Below are 19405 nucleotides of genomic sequence, written 5' to 3'. Positions count from 1 at the left end.
GAAACTCTACCAAGAAGCAATGCCTTCTCCATGGGAAAGAAAACACCAGTATGTTCTAAACTGCTATTCTTTTAGGTGTGAAAACTAGTGTTGGTTTTTCACAATTTTGCACCTGGGAAGATAGGTCTTATCAGTATGTAGTCGTCTCTAAAATACTTTGAAGAGACGTCAGTCAAATCCCTACCTCCCATTTTTATTTTAAAGAAAATCCTTTTGTGGCAAAAACTTAAAATGGGCTTTTGACCAAACCAAGGACATCATCTCTTAAAAATATCTCCAAAGTTTCTAGGGAGGAAATGGGAGACCTGGTGTAAGGGAGAGCTGTGAGCCTGGTGGAGTGGATCTCTCTCTTGCTACTTTATGGGTAAGAAAGAGTGGAAAGGGGGACTCCTTTCTTTTGAAAACAGCAGAAACAGAGAACAAAGTAGAACAAGGTCTGTAACGGTAGTGCTTCAGGAGAGCTCCTGGGTCACTCTTGTCTCTGTTGGGGTCTCTGGTGCTCCCTTGCCTACGGTGTGTGCACGGCCTGTTTGCAAACTGTGCGAGGGTTTCCTTGGCAGCCAGAACAATGAGCACTAATGACACGCCTGAGCTCCTGGGACAGCACCGCTGAAGTTAGCTGGGAGTCAGGGCAGGCTTGTAAATGATTGCCTGGCAGCTGCCTTGGAAGCTTGACTCCTCCAAGTGCTCCTCGTGGCTTGGCAGCATTCTAGAGGAAGCAGAACAGACAGCAAGGTGGCAGCGGTGGTGGTGCAGTCTATCTGTTAATTTATGTTAAAAAAATCAGCCAGAATTTTGTTTAAAAAAATCAGCTCTTTGGTCATTTTTGTGGATGTTCTCTTTGACAGATTATAGGTGGGCAGGTTTCAGAAGAATTGTAACATTTCCAGGAGTTGTTTCACTGTGGAATGGCTGCCTGTGAGGTAGTGAGCATCCCATCACTGGGAGTGTGCAAAGCTAGGTGGTAGACAGGCTTGCTTTCTTGGCTGTGGGATTGCCCCAGGTAGAAACTGTCTCTTCAATAATGAAGTGAGTTTGGAATGCTAGCGTAAATATTCTTTTGGGTCCCACTAATTCGTGACAATGGTCTAGGATTGGGAAGTTCCTGGGACCCATCAAAACATCTAGAGATGGTTACTAGTTCTAGATTTCCTAATGACGGCGAGTCATTTTATTTATTTATTTTTAATTTTTTTTGTTTTAACTGCGCCATGCGGCTTGTGGGATCTTAGTTCCCCAGTCAGGGATTGAACCCGCGCCCCCTGCAGTGGAAGCACAGAGTCTTAACCACTGGTCTGCCAGGGAAGTCCCACAGTGAGTCATTTTTGCCTTGTGTTTCTATTCCCAGATGTGGGAAAAGAAGTCTGCTGATAATTCAGTCTGCAGAAAGTACGGCGTGCCTGCCCTCTGGGATGTGTGGTTTCCAGGTAACCAGCAGCATTCTCATTTGGCTTTGTCTTCTGCGCATCCCAACCAGGACCCAAGCTGTGGAGCTGAGTTGTGTTTGGCTAAGTTCTGCCAGGATACAGGGAAACTTTAGGGTCTCCAGCACAGACCCTGTTGTGATTTGCTGTAAACTCTTTCAGTCCTTGCAGTTTGGTCAAGAAATCTCAGGTACTGTAATTTACAAAATGGGAAAGGATTTTTGTATTATCATCATCATCATTGGGAGGTAGTTTGGCATAATTCAGAAGTTTTGGAGTCAGAACTTGATTTGGATCTTGGCTTCCTTACTTAGTAACTGAAGGACTTGGGGCAGGTCCCTTAGCTTCTCTGAGCCTCAGTTTCTACGTCTATCAGGTGAGGCAAATCATAGCTGCATACAAGGTTGTATGATGGCTAGAAATAGAAATATTAAAGGCTGGCACAGTGCCTGGTGCATGGATACTTAATAAATGATAGCTGCTATCATCCTCATCATCTTCAGATTCCCACAGTTCAGGGTATATGCCCAGCAGTGGGATTGCTGGGTCATATGGTAGCTCTATTTTTAGTTTTTTAAGGAACCTCATACTGTTCTCCATAATGGCTGTATCAATTTACATTCCCACGAACAGTGCAAAAGAGTTCCAAAAGGGAACCCTCCACACCCTTTCTAGCATTTATTGTTTGTAGATTTTTTGATGATGGCCATTCTGACTGGTGTGAGGTGATACCTCATTGTAGTTTTGATTTGCATTTCTCTAATAATTAGTGATGTTGAGCATCTTTTCATGTGCCTCTTGGCCATCTGTATGTCTTCTTTGGTGAAATGTCTATTTGGGTCTTCCACCTATTTTTTAATTGGGTTGTTTGTTTTTTTGATATTGAGCTCCATGAGCTGTTTGTATATTTTGGAGATTAATCCTTTGTCCCTTGCTTCATTTGCAAATATTTTCTACTATTCTGAGGGTTGTCTTTTCATCTTGTTTATGGTTTCCTTTGCTGTTTTAAGTTTAATTAGGTCCCATTATTTTTTAAGTTTTAAGTTTAATTAGGTCCCATTATTTTCATTACTCTAGGAGATGGGTCAAAAAAGATCTTACTGTGTTTTTTGTCAGAGAGTGTATCCCATTGTTCATTGCAGCACTATTTACAATAGCCAGGACATAGAAACAACCTAAATGTCCAATGATAGATGAATGGATAAAGAAGATGTGGTACATATGTACGATTACAATGGAATATTACTCAGCCATAAAAAGGAATGAAATTGGGTCATTTGTAGAGATGTGGATGGACCTAGAGTCTGTCATACAGAGTGAAGTGAGCCAGAAAGAGAAAAACAAATATCGTATATTAACGCATATATATATGGAATCTAGAAAGATGGTACAGATGAACCTATTTGTAGGGCAGGAATAGAGATGTAGACGTAGAGAATGGACATGTGGACATGGGGGGGGAAAGAGGAGGGTGGGACGAATTGGGAGATTAGGTTTGACATAAATGCACTAACATGTGTAAAATAGATAGCTAGTGGGAACTTGCTGTATAGCACAGGAAACTCAACTCGGTGCTCTGTGACGACCTAGATGAGTGGAATGGGGGGTGGGAGGGAGGGAGGTCCAAGAGGGAGGGGATATAGGTATACATATAGCTGATTCACTTCATTGTACAGCAGAAACTATCACAACATTGTAAAGCAATTTTACTCCAATTAAAAAAAAAATTCCCACAGTTCTGCTCACCATTTGATGTCAGAACCCTAGGACTTCTGAGAATTGAACTCTTGGGGTCCTAGTGACAAAAATGGGTGATACTTTTGGGATTTAGTAAAAACTCAGGAACTCAGATCCCTGATTCAGAATTCTGTATAACTGGGAGTGGGGCTGCCACCTTGGGTATTTACAGACTGTGCTCAGAGTGTAAACATGAGGGTTTATGGGCTGCTCAGGAAGCCAGCTAGCACACTGCTGCCACCTCTTGACAGTCAGTGTGGGACACTCGCTGATGAACCTGCGCCCACCACAAGGGCTCCTGCCCTCTAAGCTTTCATTAGCGGCCTGGAGGATTCGGCTGTGGACACAGATGGTCAACAAATCAAGCATTTTACTAAGTCTAAACGGCGTTTCTCTCCAAGGAGTACAACTTAAGTGCCCCTAAGTCCATTCTTACTCTTTATCCTAATTCTTGTTGGTCCATAGCCTCAGTTCCCCAAGACCCCGAGAATGTAGAATCTTGAAGCAGATATTCTAAGATTTTGACAATTCCATTCAGGTCAATAGCAATCTGGGCTGCGGGTAATATGCTAAGGGCTGGAATCCAACAGATGTGAATAAGCCATGGTCTCAGCCCCTGTGGAGCTCACAGCTGGGGATGTGGTGGGACAGGGGTCAGGGCAGAAAGGAGACAGAAATGTCCTGTATGGGCCCTCCTTGGGGCTCCCTGTCCTAGCTCCTTCCCTGGCACTTAATGCTCTGGGGCGTAATTCGGTGTATTTTTCTGACTTTCTGGAGAACAAAATCTGGAGCCAGACCCCGACACTTAACTAGTCGTGTGATTGTGGGAAAGTCATTTGCCCTCTTTGTTCACCTTGAAATTTCTTCATCTGTCCGCTGGGTTGTTGTGGGAATCAAATGGGATAATTCATGCAAAGTCTTATAACTGTGTGTGAAGCACACAGTTCCAGAAGTGTTCACTATTTTTATTAACAATGGCAGGGGTAACGTCCCTGGTGGCGCAGTGCATAAACATCCGCCTGCCAATGCAGGGGACATGGGTTTGAGCCCTGGTCTGGGAAGATCCCACATGCCGCAGAGCATCTAAGCCCGTGTGCCACAACTACTGAGCCTGCGCTCTAGAGCCTGCAAGCCACAACTACTGAGCCCGTGTGCCACAACTACTGAAGCCCACGCATCTAGAGCCCGTGCTCCACAACAAGAGAAGCCACCGCAATGAGAAGCCTGTGCACCGCAACAAAGAGTAGCCCCCGCTCGCCGCAGCTAGAGAAAGCCTGCTCACAGCAACGAAGACCCAATGCACCCAAAAACAAACAAACAAATAAACAAACAAAAACAATGGCAGGGATTGCTGCCTGGGTCACCATCCGTCCCAAGGGCCAGTCACAGTGCCTGGCACTTAGTAGGGGCTCAGGAGCCATTTGTTGGTGGGATGGGTGAATGAATGTTGCACAGCCACCCAGCACAGACCAGAGTGTGGTGAGGGCGACCAAAGGAGTGTACGGTCTGTGCTCTGGGAGCCCAGGGGAGAGGCCAGGGATTCTGCCTGTGGGCCTGGGAGGTATTTATGGTGGCATTCATGTCTGAGCAAGGCCTTGAGCATGAGTTCACCTGCAAGAGAAGCAGAAGGAAGTGGCGGAGGGCCGTCTATCCCAAGAGGCAGCATGGCATAGTGGCTCAGAGCGCAACTCTGTAACCAGGCTGCGTAGGTTGGATCCTGCTTCCTGCACCTGGGGCAAGCTTCTTCACTTCTTTGTGGCTTAGATAATAATAGTACCTCCTTGAAGGGTTGTTGTGAGGATTACATGAGTTATTCTTTATAAAGCATTTAAAAACAGTGCCTATGAATAAATAGCCCATAGATATGAAAGTATGGACAGCAAGTAAATGGTAGGTGGGAGATGCAGCTAGAAAGGTAGTTTGGAATCAGTTCATAGAGGTCTTTGACTATCTTATTTTTTATTGAATTATATTTGACTTACAATATTATATTAGTTTCAGGTATATAACATAGTGCTTCAATATTTTTATGCATTACAGAATGATCACCACAATAAGTCTAGTTACCGTCTGTCACCATACAAAGTTATTACAATATTATTGACTATATTCCTTATGCTGTACATGACATCCCAGTGACTTATTTGATAACTAAAAGTCTGTACCTCTTAATCTCCCTCACCTATTGCACTCATCCCTCTGCCCCCTCCCCTTTGGCACTCACCAGTTTGTTCTCTGTATCTATGAGTCTGTTTCTGTTTTGTTATGTTTGTTCATTTGTTTTGTCTCTTAGATTCCACATGTAAGTGAAATCGTACTGTATTTGTCTTTCTCTGATTTATTTCACCTAGCATAATACCCTCCATGTCCATCGATGTTGTCGCAAATGGCAAGATTTCATTCTTTTTTATGGCTGAGTAATTATCTATCTATCTATCTATATCTTCTTTATCCATTCATCTGTGGATGGACACTTAGGTTGCTTCCATATGTTGGCTATTGTAAGTAATGCTGCAACGAACATAGGGCTGCATTTATGTTTTTGAATTAGTGCTTTTGTTTTCTTCAGAAAAATACCCAGAAGTGGAATTTCTGGATTGTATGGTAGTTCTATGTTTAATTTTTTGAGGACCCTCCATACTGTTTTCCATAAAGCTGTACTAATTTACACTCCCACCAACAGTGCATGAGGGCTCACTTTTCTCCACATCCTCCAACACTTGTTATTTCTTGTCTTTTTGATAATAGCCATTCTGACAGGTGTGAGGTGATATCTCCCTGTGGTTTTGATTTGCATTTCCCTGATGATGAGTGATGTTGAGCATCTTTTCATGTTGTGCCACTCCCTTCTGGCCTGCAAAGTTCTGCTGAAAAGTCAGGCCATAGTTTTAGGGGAGTTCCCTGTACACAACTAGTTGCTTTTCTCTTGCTGCATTTAAGATTCTCTCGTTATCTTGAGTTTTTGCCGTTTTTAATTATAACGTGTCTTGGTATGGAACTCTTTGGGTTCATCTTGTTTGGGACTCTCTGTGCTTCCTGGACCTGGATGTCTGTTTTCTTTTCCAGTTTAGGGAAATTTTCAGCTATTATTTCTCCAGTTAAGTTCTCTTCCCCTTTGTCTCTCTTCTCCTTCTGGGACTCCTATATTGTGAATGTTAGTACACTTGATCTTGTCCAAGAGGTCTCTTAAACGGTCCTCGTTTTTTAAAATTATTTTTTAGTTTTCACCTTGGGTGATTTCCACTACTCTGTCTTCCAGTTCATTGATCCATTCCTCTGTATCATCTAATCTACTGTTGATTCCCTTCTAGTGTGTTTTTTATTTCAGTTATTGTATTCTTCAGATCTGTTTGGTTCTTCTCTATATTTTCTAACTCTTTGTTAAACCTCTTACTGTGTTCATCCATTCTTCTCCTGAGTTGATGGAGCATCTTTATGATCATGACCTTGAACTCTTTATTGGGTAGATTGCTTATCTCCACTCATTTCTTTTGGAGTTTCATCTTGTTCCTTCATTTGAAACATATTTCTCTGTCTCCTCATTTTGTCTAATTTCCTGTGTTTATTTCTATGTATTAGGTAGGTCAGTTTTGTTTCTAGATCTTGGAGAAGTGGCCTTAGGTAGGAAACGTCCTATGGAGCCGAGTACCACACTCCCCTCTGGTCCCCAGAGCTATATGCTCCATGGGTGCCAGCCATGTGGGCTGAGTGGGCCCTTCCGTGTGGCTGGGCTGGCTGCTGTGAGTGTGCTGGTAGGCGTGGCTGGCCCTGCCTCGTGTGGTGGCTGCCAGCCCCCCGGTGATCGGGGTTGAGTCCTGGGGCAGCTGGCTGTGGGGGCCAGAGGGGCCCAGGGCTGGTGCCAGCTCTCCCATATGCAAGCCTTGCTGGCCTTCAAAGCCAGGTGTTCTGGGAACTTATCTTCACAGTGCAGGACCCCTGGGCTGGGGGGCCCTGAGGTGGGGCTCAGACCCCTCCCTCCTTGGGGAGAACCTCCGCAGTTGTAATTATCCTCTTGTTTGTGGGTCGCTCACCGAGGGGTGTGGGTCTTGACTAATTTGCGTCCCCACTCCCTTTACCCATCTTGTGGTTCCTTCTTTATATCTTTAGTTGGGGAAAACCTTTTCTGCTAGTCTCCAGGTCATTCTTATAGATAGCCAGTCTGTAAATAGTTGTAATTTTAGTGTGTCTGTGGGAGGAGGTGAGCTGGGGTCTTCCTACTTCACCACGTTGGCCATACTTGCTTGAATATCTACTTAGTGAATTTGGAATTAGCCCACGAGGAACACAGAACATCACTTCCCATATGGCTGAAGCTCAGTGGTGCTGCCCCTTGTAAACAGGGCACGCACTTCCCATTTTGCCACAGTCCTTAATGCTCCCTATCCCAACACTCCCTGCTGCAGTGGTTCTGAAGCAGTTAGTCTGCAGATCTGCATTTCTAACAAGTGTCCAGTTGACGCTGATGCTGCTGGTCAGTGACTACACTTTGGGAACCACTGCGCACGTGTATCTCGGACACTCAGATCGGGAATCAGCTGCCACTTATCATCAAGCTTGTATTTGGTTTCTCTTACACCTGGCATGTTTCCTACATTTAATAGTACCTTCCTGGTCCTGGTGGAATTTAGATTTGCAATTTCTGGTATAATCAGTATTGGAAGGCTAAGTCTGAAGGTCCCAAGAGACAGGCCTGTGAGAAGGAGATTTGGGAGTGGCTGAGGCTCAGCCTATAGCAGGCCTGTGGTAGCTGAAGCTGTGGGTACGTGTGAGCTCATCCCCAGGGAGAGTGTGCAGGGAGAGATGGGTGATGGGTGAACAGCAGACTGTCACAGGGGCACTGGCACACCCTGCCTTAAAGGAAGGGTGCAAGGATAGTAGGCTCTTCCTTGTTCAAGGAAGAGGCTGGAAGGGACATTCGAAGAGGTGGGAGGAGAGCTGAGAGAGTGGCTGGTGGAACATTCTTGGCCCTATTATGAGAGAGGGGACTGTGGGCAAACATCTGAGGCCAAAGCTTAAATGTTAAATAGTTAAACAGCGAGTTCTCAGGTGAGCTCCTGGTCTGTGGGAGATCAGGAAGCAGGTGTCCTGTTACCCTGGCCCACAGCACACCTGGTAACATGCTGGTGCTCCAAAGCACAGCTTGTTGTGGCAATTGTCTCTGAGGCTCCGGTGACACAGAGCTTGCAGCTGAGCATGGTGAGTGTCATGTCACCTGCCTCCTTTTTTAAAAATAATGTGACATATTAAGAGGAATGAGCTGGTCTTCTCCTCATGGCCGTGGTGGGGATGCTCGTGCTGGATGGTTTTGTTTCTGGAGTATGTGTTGGGGAGGAGTATCTGAGAAAGGGAAACATTGGAGCTGAAACAGAAAAGGTGGGTCCGTGGCATCCTGTGGCAGCTTCAAGACCAGGCTAAGGGGTTTGCACTTGGTACTGGGGCAGCAAGGAGCCATGCTAAGCTGCCGAGGAGGGGGCTGGGGGGCAGGTGTGTGATTAATGCATCTCGGTGGCCCCAGTGCCTGGCACCGGGCCTGGCCAAGCTAGGCATGTTCTAAAGGAGCGGGGGAGGGGGTGAGTGAATGAATGAATGAGTTCGATGGGTAAGGTTTGTTGATCTGATCCAAGCAAAGTTTTAGGACAAATAGCCTCAAGAATCGATGTTGGATGGTTCAAAGTCCACAAGCTTTGGAGCCAGATGCACCTCCAGCTGTACTTCAACTCTGGCCTCCCTACCTGGGGAAGACACTTAACCTTTCCAGACATCAGTTTCCTTGTTTGTAAAGTGAGGATAGTTCTACCTGTTGGTAGGTTTGCATTTAGAGTGTGTGTCTGGCTTGGAGGCTAGCACTCCTCGCACTGCGGCCGGTTTTCTTACCGAGCGCCCTCCCCTTGCCTCTCCTCCAGTCCCCAGAGCACCCCAGGGCAGGTGGGGGCAGGCTTGTCACCTCCCACTGCTGCCTTTCCCAGATGAAGACAGGCTCAGGGCGCTCAGGGGCCTTTCCTGGAGGCCTTCCCCTCTTTGCAAACCGAGCCTGACTGTTTCTTCAAGGCCTTTCAGCTTCCTGAGGTCAATGACCTTTTTCTTCTCTGACTTTCTACTGTACTTGAAAGTGTAAATCACATGATCTAGAAAGAACTTGATTGAATAGGGTCACATGTATTTCCTGTTCAGTCAGATTCTAAGTTCTTTAAGGGAAGAAATTGTATATTTTTCTTTAAGAAATTATAAAAGTAATAGGTGATGACGCAAAGAACTGAATAGTATAGAGAGGTGGTGAGTGGAAAATAAAAGTCCTCTAATCTCCGTTCCTACTTCCCAGATATAACCATTGCTAACAGCTTGTTTATTATTCTAGAAATTGTCTATGCTTATTAAAAAATATAGATAATGAACCATATTTAGGGATAATAAATCAGTATACTTAATTATGATTATATATGAATAACAAATATGAATCATTCATATATGTGTATGTGTTATATATATATCATTATCATGATTGGTCTATGTAAGACCTATCTGTCTGTCTATCTATCCATCTCCTACCCATGCACCATCTGTCTATTTTATTTATTTATTTTATTCATTTATTTATCCCCATTTCACATTCCCATTTCCCTCCTGCCTCATAGGCAACATTCTAATGTGAGATATATATATTTATGCATATGTGTATATATAATACATATACACATACATATGTGAGATATACATATCTCCTTTATTTTTGCTAATTATTATTAAATGTCATATTAATATATTATTTAAACAGAAATGGATATATATGTATATGTATATATATAGTCATTATTCCATATCAATCAGTACATAAAAAACTGCCTTATTCTTATCAATAGCTGCATAGTATTTCATCGTATACAGATACCATTCATATCTGTACTTTATACTTTGCTTTCTTGTACTTTTCTTGTAACTTGCTATTACAAATAATACTACAATGACAATTTTTGCACAAGCACCTTTGCACACTTGTATGAGTTTATCTGTAGAACAGATTGTAATTCTTAGTACTGGAATGTTCATTTTAAATTCCGGTTGCTACTGTCAAGTTACTCCCCAAAGAGAACAATTTCTTTGTCTAACAAGAGAGTGGTGAGTAGAATCTGAGTCATTTAACAACAAACTGGAGCTGTTTTCTAAACCATGAGGTTTGAAACAGACCATCGTGGACTGAGCACAATCTCTGTGCAGAGACACGGCTGCTCTCTTGAGCGCCACCCCGTGGCAGGGGCGGCCATCATTTCACTCACATCCCACTAGAGAGAACACAGTCATACTGATCACACCTTACAGCTGGGGAAACTGGGAACTGTAGCGCACCCCTCCATTAAGTGTTGCAATTACAGAAGGAGAGCCACTTAATGTCCACCATTAAGTGACTCTGCCTCCCGTGGCAAGTTATTAGACTTCATCCTGAGGTCAATGTATGGTTGCAGGAAGACCTGCTTGTACATTGGACAGCTCCCTCCTGACCAAGCCCTCTGGCAGGCACTCTTACAGTGGACTTGGGCGTGGCGGGGGGTTCACTGAGGACCTGCTATGTGCCAGGTACTGGCCTGGGTGTTTCGCCGCCTCCTTCCTAACCGCAAGCCTGAAGAGGAGGCCCCGTGATCCCCAATACACACGGAGGATTAAAGGTGTAAAGGATCTTGCTCAAGGCTGAGGATCTGAATCCACGTTTGTGTGTTATAAAGCCCACACCCTTGCTCTGGCTGTGTCAGTGCACACCATGCACACTACAGGCTCCTGCTGGCCAGCGCGGTACATGGAGCCACACGCACCAGGCCTAACTTCAACCCTCTTCTAATTTTCCAGGCCCTCTCTCAGCTCCTGTGCCTGCTGCCGTGGTCTTGGTGGCACCCTTCCCCGGTGGTCAGCCCAGGGCTCCCCCCGTCCATGCAGTCCCACGCTACCACCGCCCAGGGCCTCAGCGACCCCCTCTTCGCGGCCTACACTCTCCCCGCCTTCAAGTTCCAGCCTCGCCGTGAGAGGATGGACTGGAGGCGCATTAGTGCCCTGGACGTGGACCGCGTGGCACGGGAGCTGGACGTGGCCACCCTGCAGGAGACCATCGTCAGCGTCACCTTCTGCAACCTGGACCGGGAGGTGTGCGGCCGCTGCGGGCAGCCTGTGGACCCGGCGCTGCTCAAGGTGCTACGGCTGGCGCAGCTCAGCATCGAGTACCTGCTGCACTGCCAGGACTGCCTGAGCGCCAGCGTGGCCCAGCTGGAGGCGCGGCTGCAGGCCAGCCTGGGCCAACAGGAGCACGGCCAACAGGAGCTGGGCCGCCAGGCCGACGAGCTCAGGGGCGTGCGGGAGGAGAGCCGCCGGCGGCGCAAGATGATCAGCGCTCTGCAGCAGCTGCTCCTGCAGACAGGCGCCCACAGCTACCGTGCGGTGAGCATCTCTGCGGGCGGGGCCGCCGGGAGGGCTGTGGGCCCGGCCACTGGCCCCCCCAGCGGCACCACTGTCTGGCCCCTGAGGCTGCTGTGGCCATTCTCCCTGGGGCTGGGAGCAGATTTCAGAGATGCTGCTGGTGGCCAGAGGGCCCCAGGGTGTCTCATCGAGTCTGTGGTGTGTGTGTGTGTGTGTGTGTGTGTGTGTGTGTGTATGGAGATTGTACATGTGTCGCAGGTGTGTGTATGAGTTCATGTCTCGTGTGCATGTGTGAATGTATGCAGGGTGTGTGTGTGTGTGTTTACAGATGGTGTCTAGGATGTGTTTGTGATTGGAGGGTACATCTGTGAGTGGTATGTGTAGGTATGTATGTAGAGTGTGTGGTGTGTAACGTGCTCGCATGTGAAGTGTGCATGTAAAGATATATTTATGGTGTGTGTGTGTGAATGAATGAAGGGTTGTATGTGTGTAAGGGTGTGTGTATTCATGGAAAGTGTGAGTGTGTATATATGAAGGCTGTGTGTGTGTGTGTGTGTGTAGAGAGAGTGATGTGTAAAGGTGTGTGTAAGAGGTGTGTGACAGGGGACTGGTAGAGTTCTGGAAAAGTGACTCTATTAGTCAGCCAAGTGACAGTTCATTCCCCAGAGTGGCATTTGAGCATTTGCGTTTCTTTCTATGGAAAGAGTGGATCGGGGACAGTTGCCCTTTAGTAGCTTCTCAGGTGGCCCAGTCCTCTGCCAGGCTCTGAGGATGAAGACGCAAATCATGCTGGTTCAGGTTTAACAGAAATTCATAGTTTGGGGGTGGGGGGACAGAAGGAATCATTAGGACATGATGTTAGTGGATTGAATGGTAATTGACATAATTAATATAATGTTAATTATGATAAAAGGGTCAGAACCTTTCCAGTAGTAAATGGCAAAACAGCAGTCTAACCTGGCTTAGGCCAATAAGGAATTTATTGGTTAATTTAACTGAAAAATCCAGGGTTATGGTGGGACTTAGGTGATGGCACCAGAATCTAGTTTCTCTCTCTGCAGCTCTTGACAGTTCTTTGTCAGTGTGGATTCCATTCTCAGAAAGACTCTGTCCGTGTGGCAGCAAGTTGGGCCACTGCAATGCCAACATCTCATTTTCCCAGGTTCAAAGCTGGCATGGTAGAGGGACTAGTCTGGTGCCTGGTTTGTGAGTGTGCTTCTTGGGGTGGAAAAGGGGAAGCAGGGAAGGGTGGGATGAGGGGACGGGCTTATAATTTGGAATAAGATGCCTTGTAACATATTCCCTGCCCCCCAGCTGATATTCCTTCAAACAACTAGAAATTCATGTGTCACTTTAGAACTCAGGAGTAGGCAAAGTCCATCAACCCAGGCTGTATCCATCTGGATCAGGTTTGGCTGTGGGTGACAGGAAACCTCAAATTATAATTGTTTAAACCAGATAGAAGTTTATTTCTCTCTCTCATGAACAAAGTTTAGAGGTAAACAATCCAGGGGTGGCATGTAATCGTGGACCCAGTTCTGGATGTGTTTCTCTCCAGCCTCATTGTGTGACTTTTGCCTCCTGGTCCAAGATGGCTGCCTGAGTTCCACCTCTCAGGTGCACATTCCATTCAGCAGGAGGAGGGAGGGTGAGGAATATCATGGCTCTTTCTTTAATGACAACTCCCAGAAGTGGTTGCATATACCACTTCTGTTTACATGCCATTGGCCAGAATTTAGTCACATGGCCACACCTGGTTGTAAGGGAGGAGGTGACATATGTTCTCATTAGCCTCACGGTCAGCTAAAAATCAAGGTTTCTATTGCTAAGGTAAAAGGGAAAACTGGTACTGGGCGACGATTGGCAATTTATGTCACATTTGCCTTTGTGTAAAGACAGCAAATAATCTGCCCTCTTACTCTAATTGACTAGCAATGGCAGCCTGCAAAGCCGTGTTGGAAGAATTTTGAAGTTTTACAGTGAAAAAATGATCTGCTAGATTGGCATTGTCTGAAATGCTTGAGGAGAGTGAAGTGGAATTTCAGATGCTATATTTACTACCCTTTGCTCCAGTGGTTCTCAACTCTGGGTGAGACTTGGACATTGGTGTTTTTTGAAAAAAAACTTTTTATTGTGGACAATTTCAAACATATACAAAAGTAGAGAGGATAATAAAACGAACCTTCATCTGCACACTCTCCAGCCCAATAGTTATCAACTCATGGCCAATGTTGTCGCATTTGTTCCTCTACCCAATTTCCCCACCCCTGTATTATTTTGAAGTGTATCAGTCATATGAGTTTATCTGTAAATATTTCACTATGTAGCTCTAAAAGGCAAGGACTCCCATCCCACTTTTAAACATAAACGTAATACCATCATCATGCCCTGAAAAACCAACAAAAATTCCTTAGTATCATCTAAGGATGATACTAATCATTGTTCCTAGCTCCCCATGGCACTGGGAGTGTTCTAAAATTCAGAAAAAGAAAAAAAAAAAATATATATATATATTGGGGGGGGATAAAATATATAGTATATATATTTTGGGTTCAGTCACTGCCTTACTCAGTAAATCAAACTCTTCATTTGTGAAGCAGCCCAGGGGTCCCAAGGAATGAGAGTTCTGATGGAGGGAGAATCCCTGGCTGACTCAGGTGAGCTAATCCTGCACTTCCCACTACTTCCTCCTGTGTAGTGCCACCTGTGTGACAAGACCTTCATGAACGCCACCTTTCTCCGGGGCCACATCCAGCGCAGACATACGGGCGTGGTGGAAGGTGGTGAGTCCAGGTGGCCCTCCTGCGACTGTGCAAGGGCCTGGGCTTGTGTTCAGCGGGTGAGGGGCATGTGCACCACCAAAGCTTCCCTCAGAACCTCACCATCCAGTTGAGGATGGGGGGATCCCACGTGGGGCAGGGAGGGTTTCGGACCACGTGTTTAGAGAAAAAGGGCTGGGAGTCAGACAGGTAGGTTCTAGTCTTAGCTTTGTCCCCTTCTGTTATGTGACCATGGGCAGTGTTTCCTCCTCTGTGTCCTTCACTGTGAATGGGGCAGTCAGACAGAGTGACTTTGAAAGGCCCTTACCTCCCAGCCTTCTGGAATTTGCTGTTCTCTGGTGCTGACTATGAATAAGCTTAACTGGGCTTAATGAGCAGTCAGACCAATTCTTTGACTCTTTTAATGTCATGAGCTTATTATGACTTAATCACTGTAATTTTACTGTTTCAAATTCTAAAACGAGTAGCAAGGCTGTATGTCTTTCCCATTAAGAGGTTTGCATACTTTATATCTGTTTTTTGAGGTTCAATAAGAAATAGCTGTTAAAACGTAAAATAAATATAGATATGAAAATATAATGTGATAAAATGTAATATAAATTAAATATAAAAATCCCATTGAATAAAATATTTTTCCCTTTATTTTAATTTCTTTTTCAAAGAACAGAGTTTTAAAACAGCACAATTCACCTAGTTACTATGCATTTATTATATATCTAATTCTTCTTGGTTCTGCATTGGAGGCTGCTAAAGAAAAACAGATTTTCCACTTATTAAATATTTTTTTCTGATAAAGATATATATCTTTGAAGAGATATTTGTATACATATTCATAGCAGCATTATTCATAGTAGCTAAGATGTAGAAGAACCCAAATGTCCATTGACAGATGAATGGATAAGCAAAGTGTGGTATACAGATACAAAGAAATACTATTCAGCCTTAAAAAGAAAGGTAATTCTGCAATATGCTACAACAGGGTATTATGCTAAGTGAACTAAGCCAGTCACAGAAGGACAAATACTATATGATTTTACTTAAATGAGGTACCTAGAATAGTCAAATTCATAGAAACAGAAAGTAGAATGGTGGTTGCCAGGGACTAGAGGAAGGGGGAATGGGGAGTTAGTGTTTAGTGAGTATAGAGTTTCTGTTTTACAAGATGAAAAGCATTCTGAAGATGGATGGTGGTGATGGTTGCACAACATTATTAATGTTTGTAATACCACCGAACTATACATTTAAGAATGGCTAAGGCGGTAAATTTTGTGTTATGTATATTTTATCACAATAAAGAAATTGGAAAAAATATGCCTTTGATATAGAAAATTTAAATACAGAAAGGTAGAAAAGAGAAAATAAAAACTGTGGACAATATCACCTTCAGTTAATATGTTAGTATGTTCGCAGTCATTATTTTTCTTTATACAAATACAGTCATATAGGATGCAGTTTTGACACTGCTTATTTTCAATTAAGAATATATCACATTTTCCAAAGTCAGTAAATCATCTTTGAAAACATGATTTTTAACGGCTGAATAGTATTTCATCATGTGGTGATCATAATATATTTCACAATTGAATTATTTCTCAATTTATGTGGGCTACTAAAAAATTTTCCTATTATAAATCACATGATGATAACATTCTTGTACATAAATCTTTGTGCATATTCCTTGTTATTTCCTTAATGTAAAGTGCTGTAGGGAGAGGAAAAATATGTTCTTAAGGCAACTTTTGCTACATTAATGTTCATTAATTTATTGTCAGGCAGCTGGCTTCTCAGATAACCCAGCCCTCCCATTCCAGACTCACCTCAGATCACTTAATTAACCCAAAGTAATTTACACTGCATCTAAAAGTTGCTTGTTTCTAAAAAGTCCTATCTGAGAAAAGCCATATATTTCTTTTCAAAGAAAAGGTTAAAGTTTCAATAACAGTACCATCTAATAGTCTCTAAATGTACTTTAGAAAGTAACAAATGTTCAAGTACAATTGGTGTCTTTTTCATGAACCCTTAACTCTTAGTTTATCAGTATGTGATTTAGTTAGAATATTCTTCTGTAATTCAAGGTTTCTTCGTAATGCATGCTGCCTTTTGTTCATTGGAAATTTAAAACCACACATTTAAACTACACTATATTCCTGAAAAGTGTGAACTTAAAACTACAATTATTATCACTATTTTAAATTCCTCTCTGATTGCTGTCAGGATATGTAGATATGTTCTTTGTATTAATAATCAGTGTGTACACACTATTTGGTACTCAGCTTCTGTTACTCTGCTGATTTTGCATTCACATTGCCATGTGTTAGTACTGTCAAAATAGTTATTTTAAATGACAACAATAGTTCACATGGATTGAGCTGTCCTGCCAGGCACTACGCTAAGCCCTTTGCATTATCACATTTCATCCTCACAATAACTCTCTGGGTTAGGTGCTATTACTATGTCCATTTTCCAGTTTGGAGAAACAGAGGGTCAGGGAGGTTCTGTCATTTGCCCAAAGTCAGTGTACAATGTAAGTGGCAAAGCTGAACTGAGACTGAGGTGTGACGGTATACATTCCACTGACTTTGACTTATGCTGTCACCCTCTCTTTGAGTGGACCCCACAGGAAAGCAGAAGAAGCAGGAGCAGCCAGTGGAGGAGGTGTTGGAAGAGCTGTGGGCCAAGCTGAAGTGGACCCAAGGGGAGCTGGAAGCGCAGAGGGCGGCGGAGAGGCAGCGGCAGCTTCAGGTGGGCGTGGAGAGGAAACGGCAGGGGGCTTGGTCACGGACTAGCCGAGAGACCCATGATGCACTCGCATCCCACAGGGCCAAAATTCTGGCTCTTTCATAGAGCGGGAGTCAGAGCTAGGATGGTGTCTTCCTGGATGTGCTAAATGATTTTAGGTAGTTTGGCAAGGAAAATTCAATTACTTGGTCAGACCTGTATGGCCAAAAGAGAGCTGCAGCTTCTTGCATTAGCACCCTCTGAGAGCATTTGAACCTGAATTTTAACTCCTTACAATATACTGTTAGCTTTTTGAGGACAAAGACTGGATAAGCTCCCAAAGGCAGCCCAGAGGAGGTACTCAGTAAATATTTGTAGAACGAAAATGCATAAACTTGCCTCACTCCTTCCGGCATTTATTCATTCATCACTCCTTCCCTCAGCATGCATTTACTGAGCACCAACTATGCCAGGCATTGTGAGGAATATAAAGAGAGAAAAGACGTGATCCCCATCCTCAAGGGCCTTTACGGTTCAGATAAGACTAATCCCACTCCCGGTCCCAACAGTGGGGACTGGGGGATGAATGTTCTTTGGGTCTCCATAGTGGCTTGCACTAACAAGGAGCCCTAGCAGTTTCTCGGTAAATATTTGACATAATGTGGAATTAATGATTCTCTTGTTCTTGCTTTTCTTTGTAGGAAGCAGAGATCACTCGCCAGAGGGAAGCAGAAGCTAAGAAAGAATTTGATGAATGGAAAGAAAAAGAGCAGGCCAAGCTCTACGGGGAAATAGACAAGCTCAAAAAATTATTTTGGGATGAATTTAAAAGTGTTGCCAACCAGAACTCTACGCTAGAAGAGGTACCCAACCTAAAAGGCTTCTCAGAGTTCTTTAGTTGAAAACCTGCTTATTTGTTCTCAAAATTCATTTCTTTGTGTGTACTAGTTCTCTGTCATCTGCCATTGGGGGTGGGTAATACACTGTGAGGCCAGATACTAGAGGCCAGTGCCCAGGATTGAATCCCTGCTCCATCACATACCGGCTGTGTGATCTTAGGCGAGTTACCTAACTTTCCTGTGCCTCAGTTTCTTTTCTGTAGGATAGGTTTCTGAAAGGGTTAAATTAACACATAGACAGCACTTAACATTATCTGGCACATAGTAAGAGCTCCTGAGATATTATCCTTATTTTCGCAAAGGGCTTTCATCACTGGAAAAGCAATGAGGCAAAATGTAAATGAATGCATTTTTCTTCTAACAAGTACTTGCTGAGCCCTGGCTACAGGCCAGGCTCTCTGTTGGGGTCTGTGGAGGTCACACATAATAGCTAACATTTACTGAAACTTTTCTAGCCCCTGTGCAGAGTACTTTATATACACTAACTTTTAATCCTCATAACAACCAAACAACTATAACATTCTAAACGTAGGTGTGTCATTAGTTTATTAATTTCCTTTTGAAAGTTCTTTTTTTAGGGAATTCCCTGGCAATCCAGTGATTAGGGCTCCGCGCTTTCACCGCAGGGATCCCTGGTCAGGGAATGAAGATCCCATGTGCTGCAAAGTGTGGCCAAAAAGTAAAAAAAAAAAATAATAATAAAGTTTTTTCTTTTTTTTTAAAAAAAGCTATTATCATTCCTCCTTTACAGGCGAAGACACTGAGGTCACATAACTTGCCTAAGGTCACACAGCTGTTAAGAGGTAGAGCTGGGATTTGAACCCAGCTCCTTAAACTTCAAAGCCCCTGCTCTTCTACTGGATATATTATTAAGTTTATTCAAGAAAACCTTATTAAAGTTATCCGTGGACTGTATCTTCCCATATAAACCTGTATAACTAAAACTGTATCAGGGACAATGTTTGAGGAGAAGTATTTTCAGGATGTATTTAGCTCTTGTTGGTCCTCTGCACATCAAGGAGAATCTTTTCTTGATTTGAAAATGAATTGTGTAATAGTGTTTCTCATGATCATTGCATGTTTTGCCTAAAGAAACACCTAGACAACTTTTCTGGAAGGGGATCGTCGTAGGATATGCCTGGAGCCTTGGTGGTCTCAATCTGAGATGGAAAGCCGAGGATGGAGGGCGGTGGGAGTGCAGTGAGAGCTCTGCGTGTGTGTGTGTGTGTGTGTGTATCGATAGTGACCCAGGTCCTCCCATTCCTAAATGTTCCCCCAGGGTGGACAGGGATGATCTGTGGAGGACGAGATGCTGCTCCGCCATGTGGACGCCACACTCCTAACCCCCAGCTCCACACCCATCCTCTCTGAGCTCATCTGAACCTCCCTGACTCCCATGCTTCCCCTGACATGGTGGTCGCTGACTAGACACGTTAGATACCTAGGTATT

The 19405-nt window shown here is 44.1% G+C and overlaps 1 protein-coding gene across 16 annotated transcripts in view; it reads left to right on the top strand.

Moving 5' to 3' along the window:
* Positions 1-19405, top strand: part of DZIP1L (DAZ interacting zinc finger protein 1 like) — a gene marked incomplete at its 3' end in the record, with an annotated part of 46207 nt that overhangs the window by 1532 nt on the left and 25270 nt on the right. For 7 of the 16 annotated variants that reach the window (XM_082461104.1, XM_082461105.1, XM_082461102.1 and 4 more), the window contains 5 exons: positions 1349-1427; positions 10998-11579; positions 14257-14341; positions 16947-17080; positions 17758-17919. In XM_082461104.1, the coding sequence (XP_082317230.1) occupies positions 1413-1427; positions 10998-11579; positions 14257-14341; positions 16947-17080; positions 17758-17919 (978 nt within the window). In that variant the 5' untranslated portion in view covers positions 1349-1412. Of the gene's footprint in view, positions 1-1348; positions 1428-10997; positions 11580-14256; positions 14342-16946; positions 17081-17757; positions 17920-19405 lie in introns of those variants that run through there. The other 9 variants (XM_082461106.1, XM_082461116.1, XM_082461103.1 and 6 more) reach the window with 4 other exon arrangements.

Source organism: Balaenoptera physalus (genome assembly GCF_965194825.1).
Source record: "Balaenoptera physalus genome assembly, chromosome: 4".
Taxonomy (NCBI): Eukaryota; Metazoa; Chordata; class Mammalia; order Artiodactyla; family Balaenopteridae; genus Balaenoptera; species Balaenoptera physalus.
This window is presented reverse-complemented; position numbering and strand designations above follow the sequence as displayed.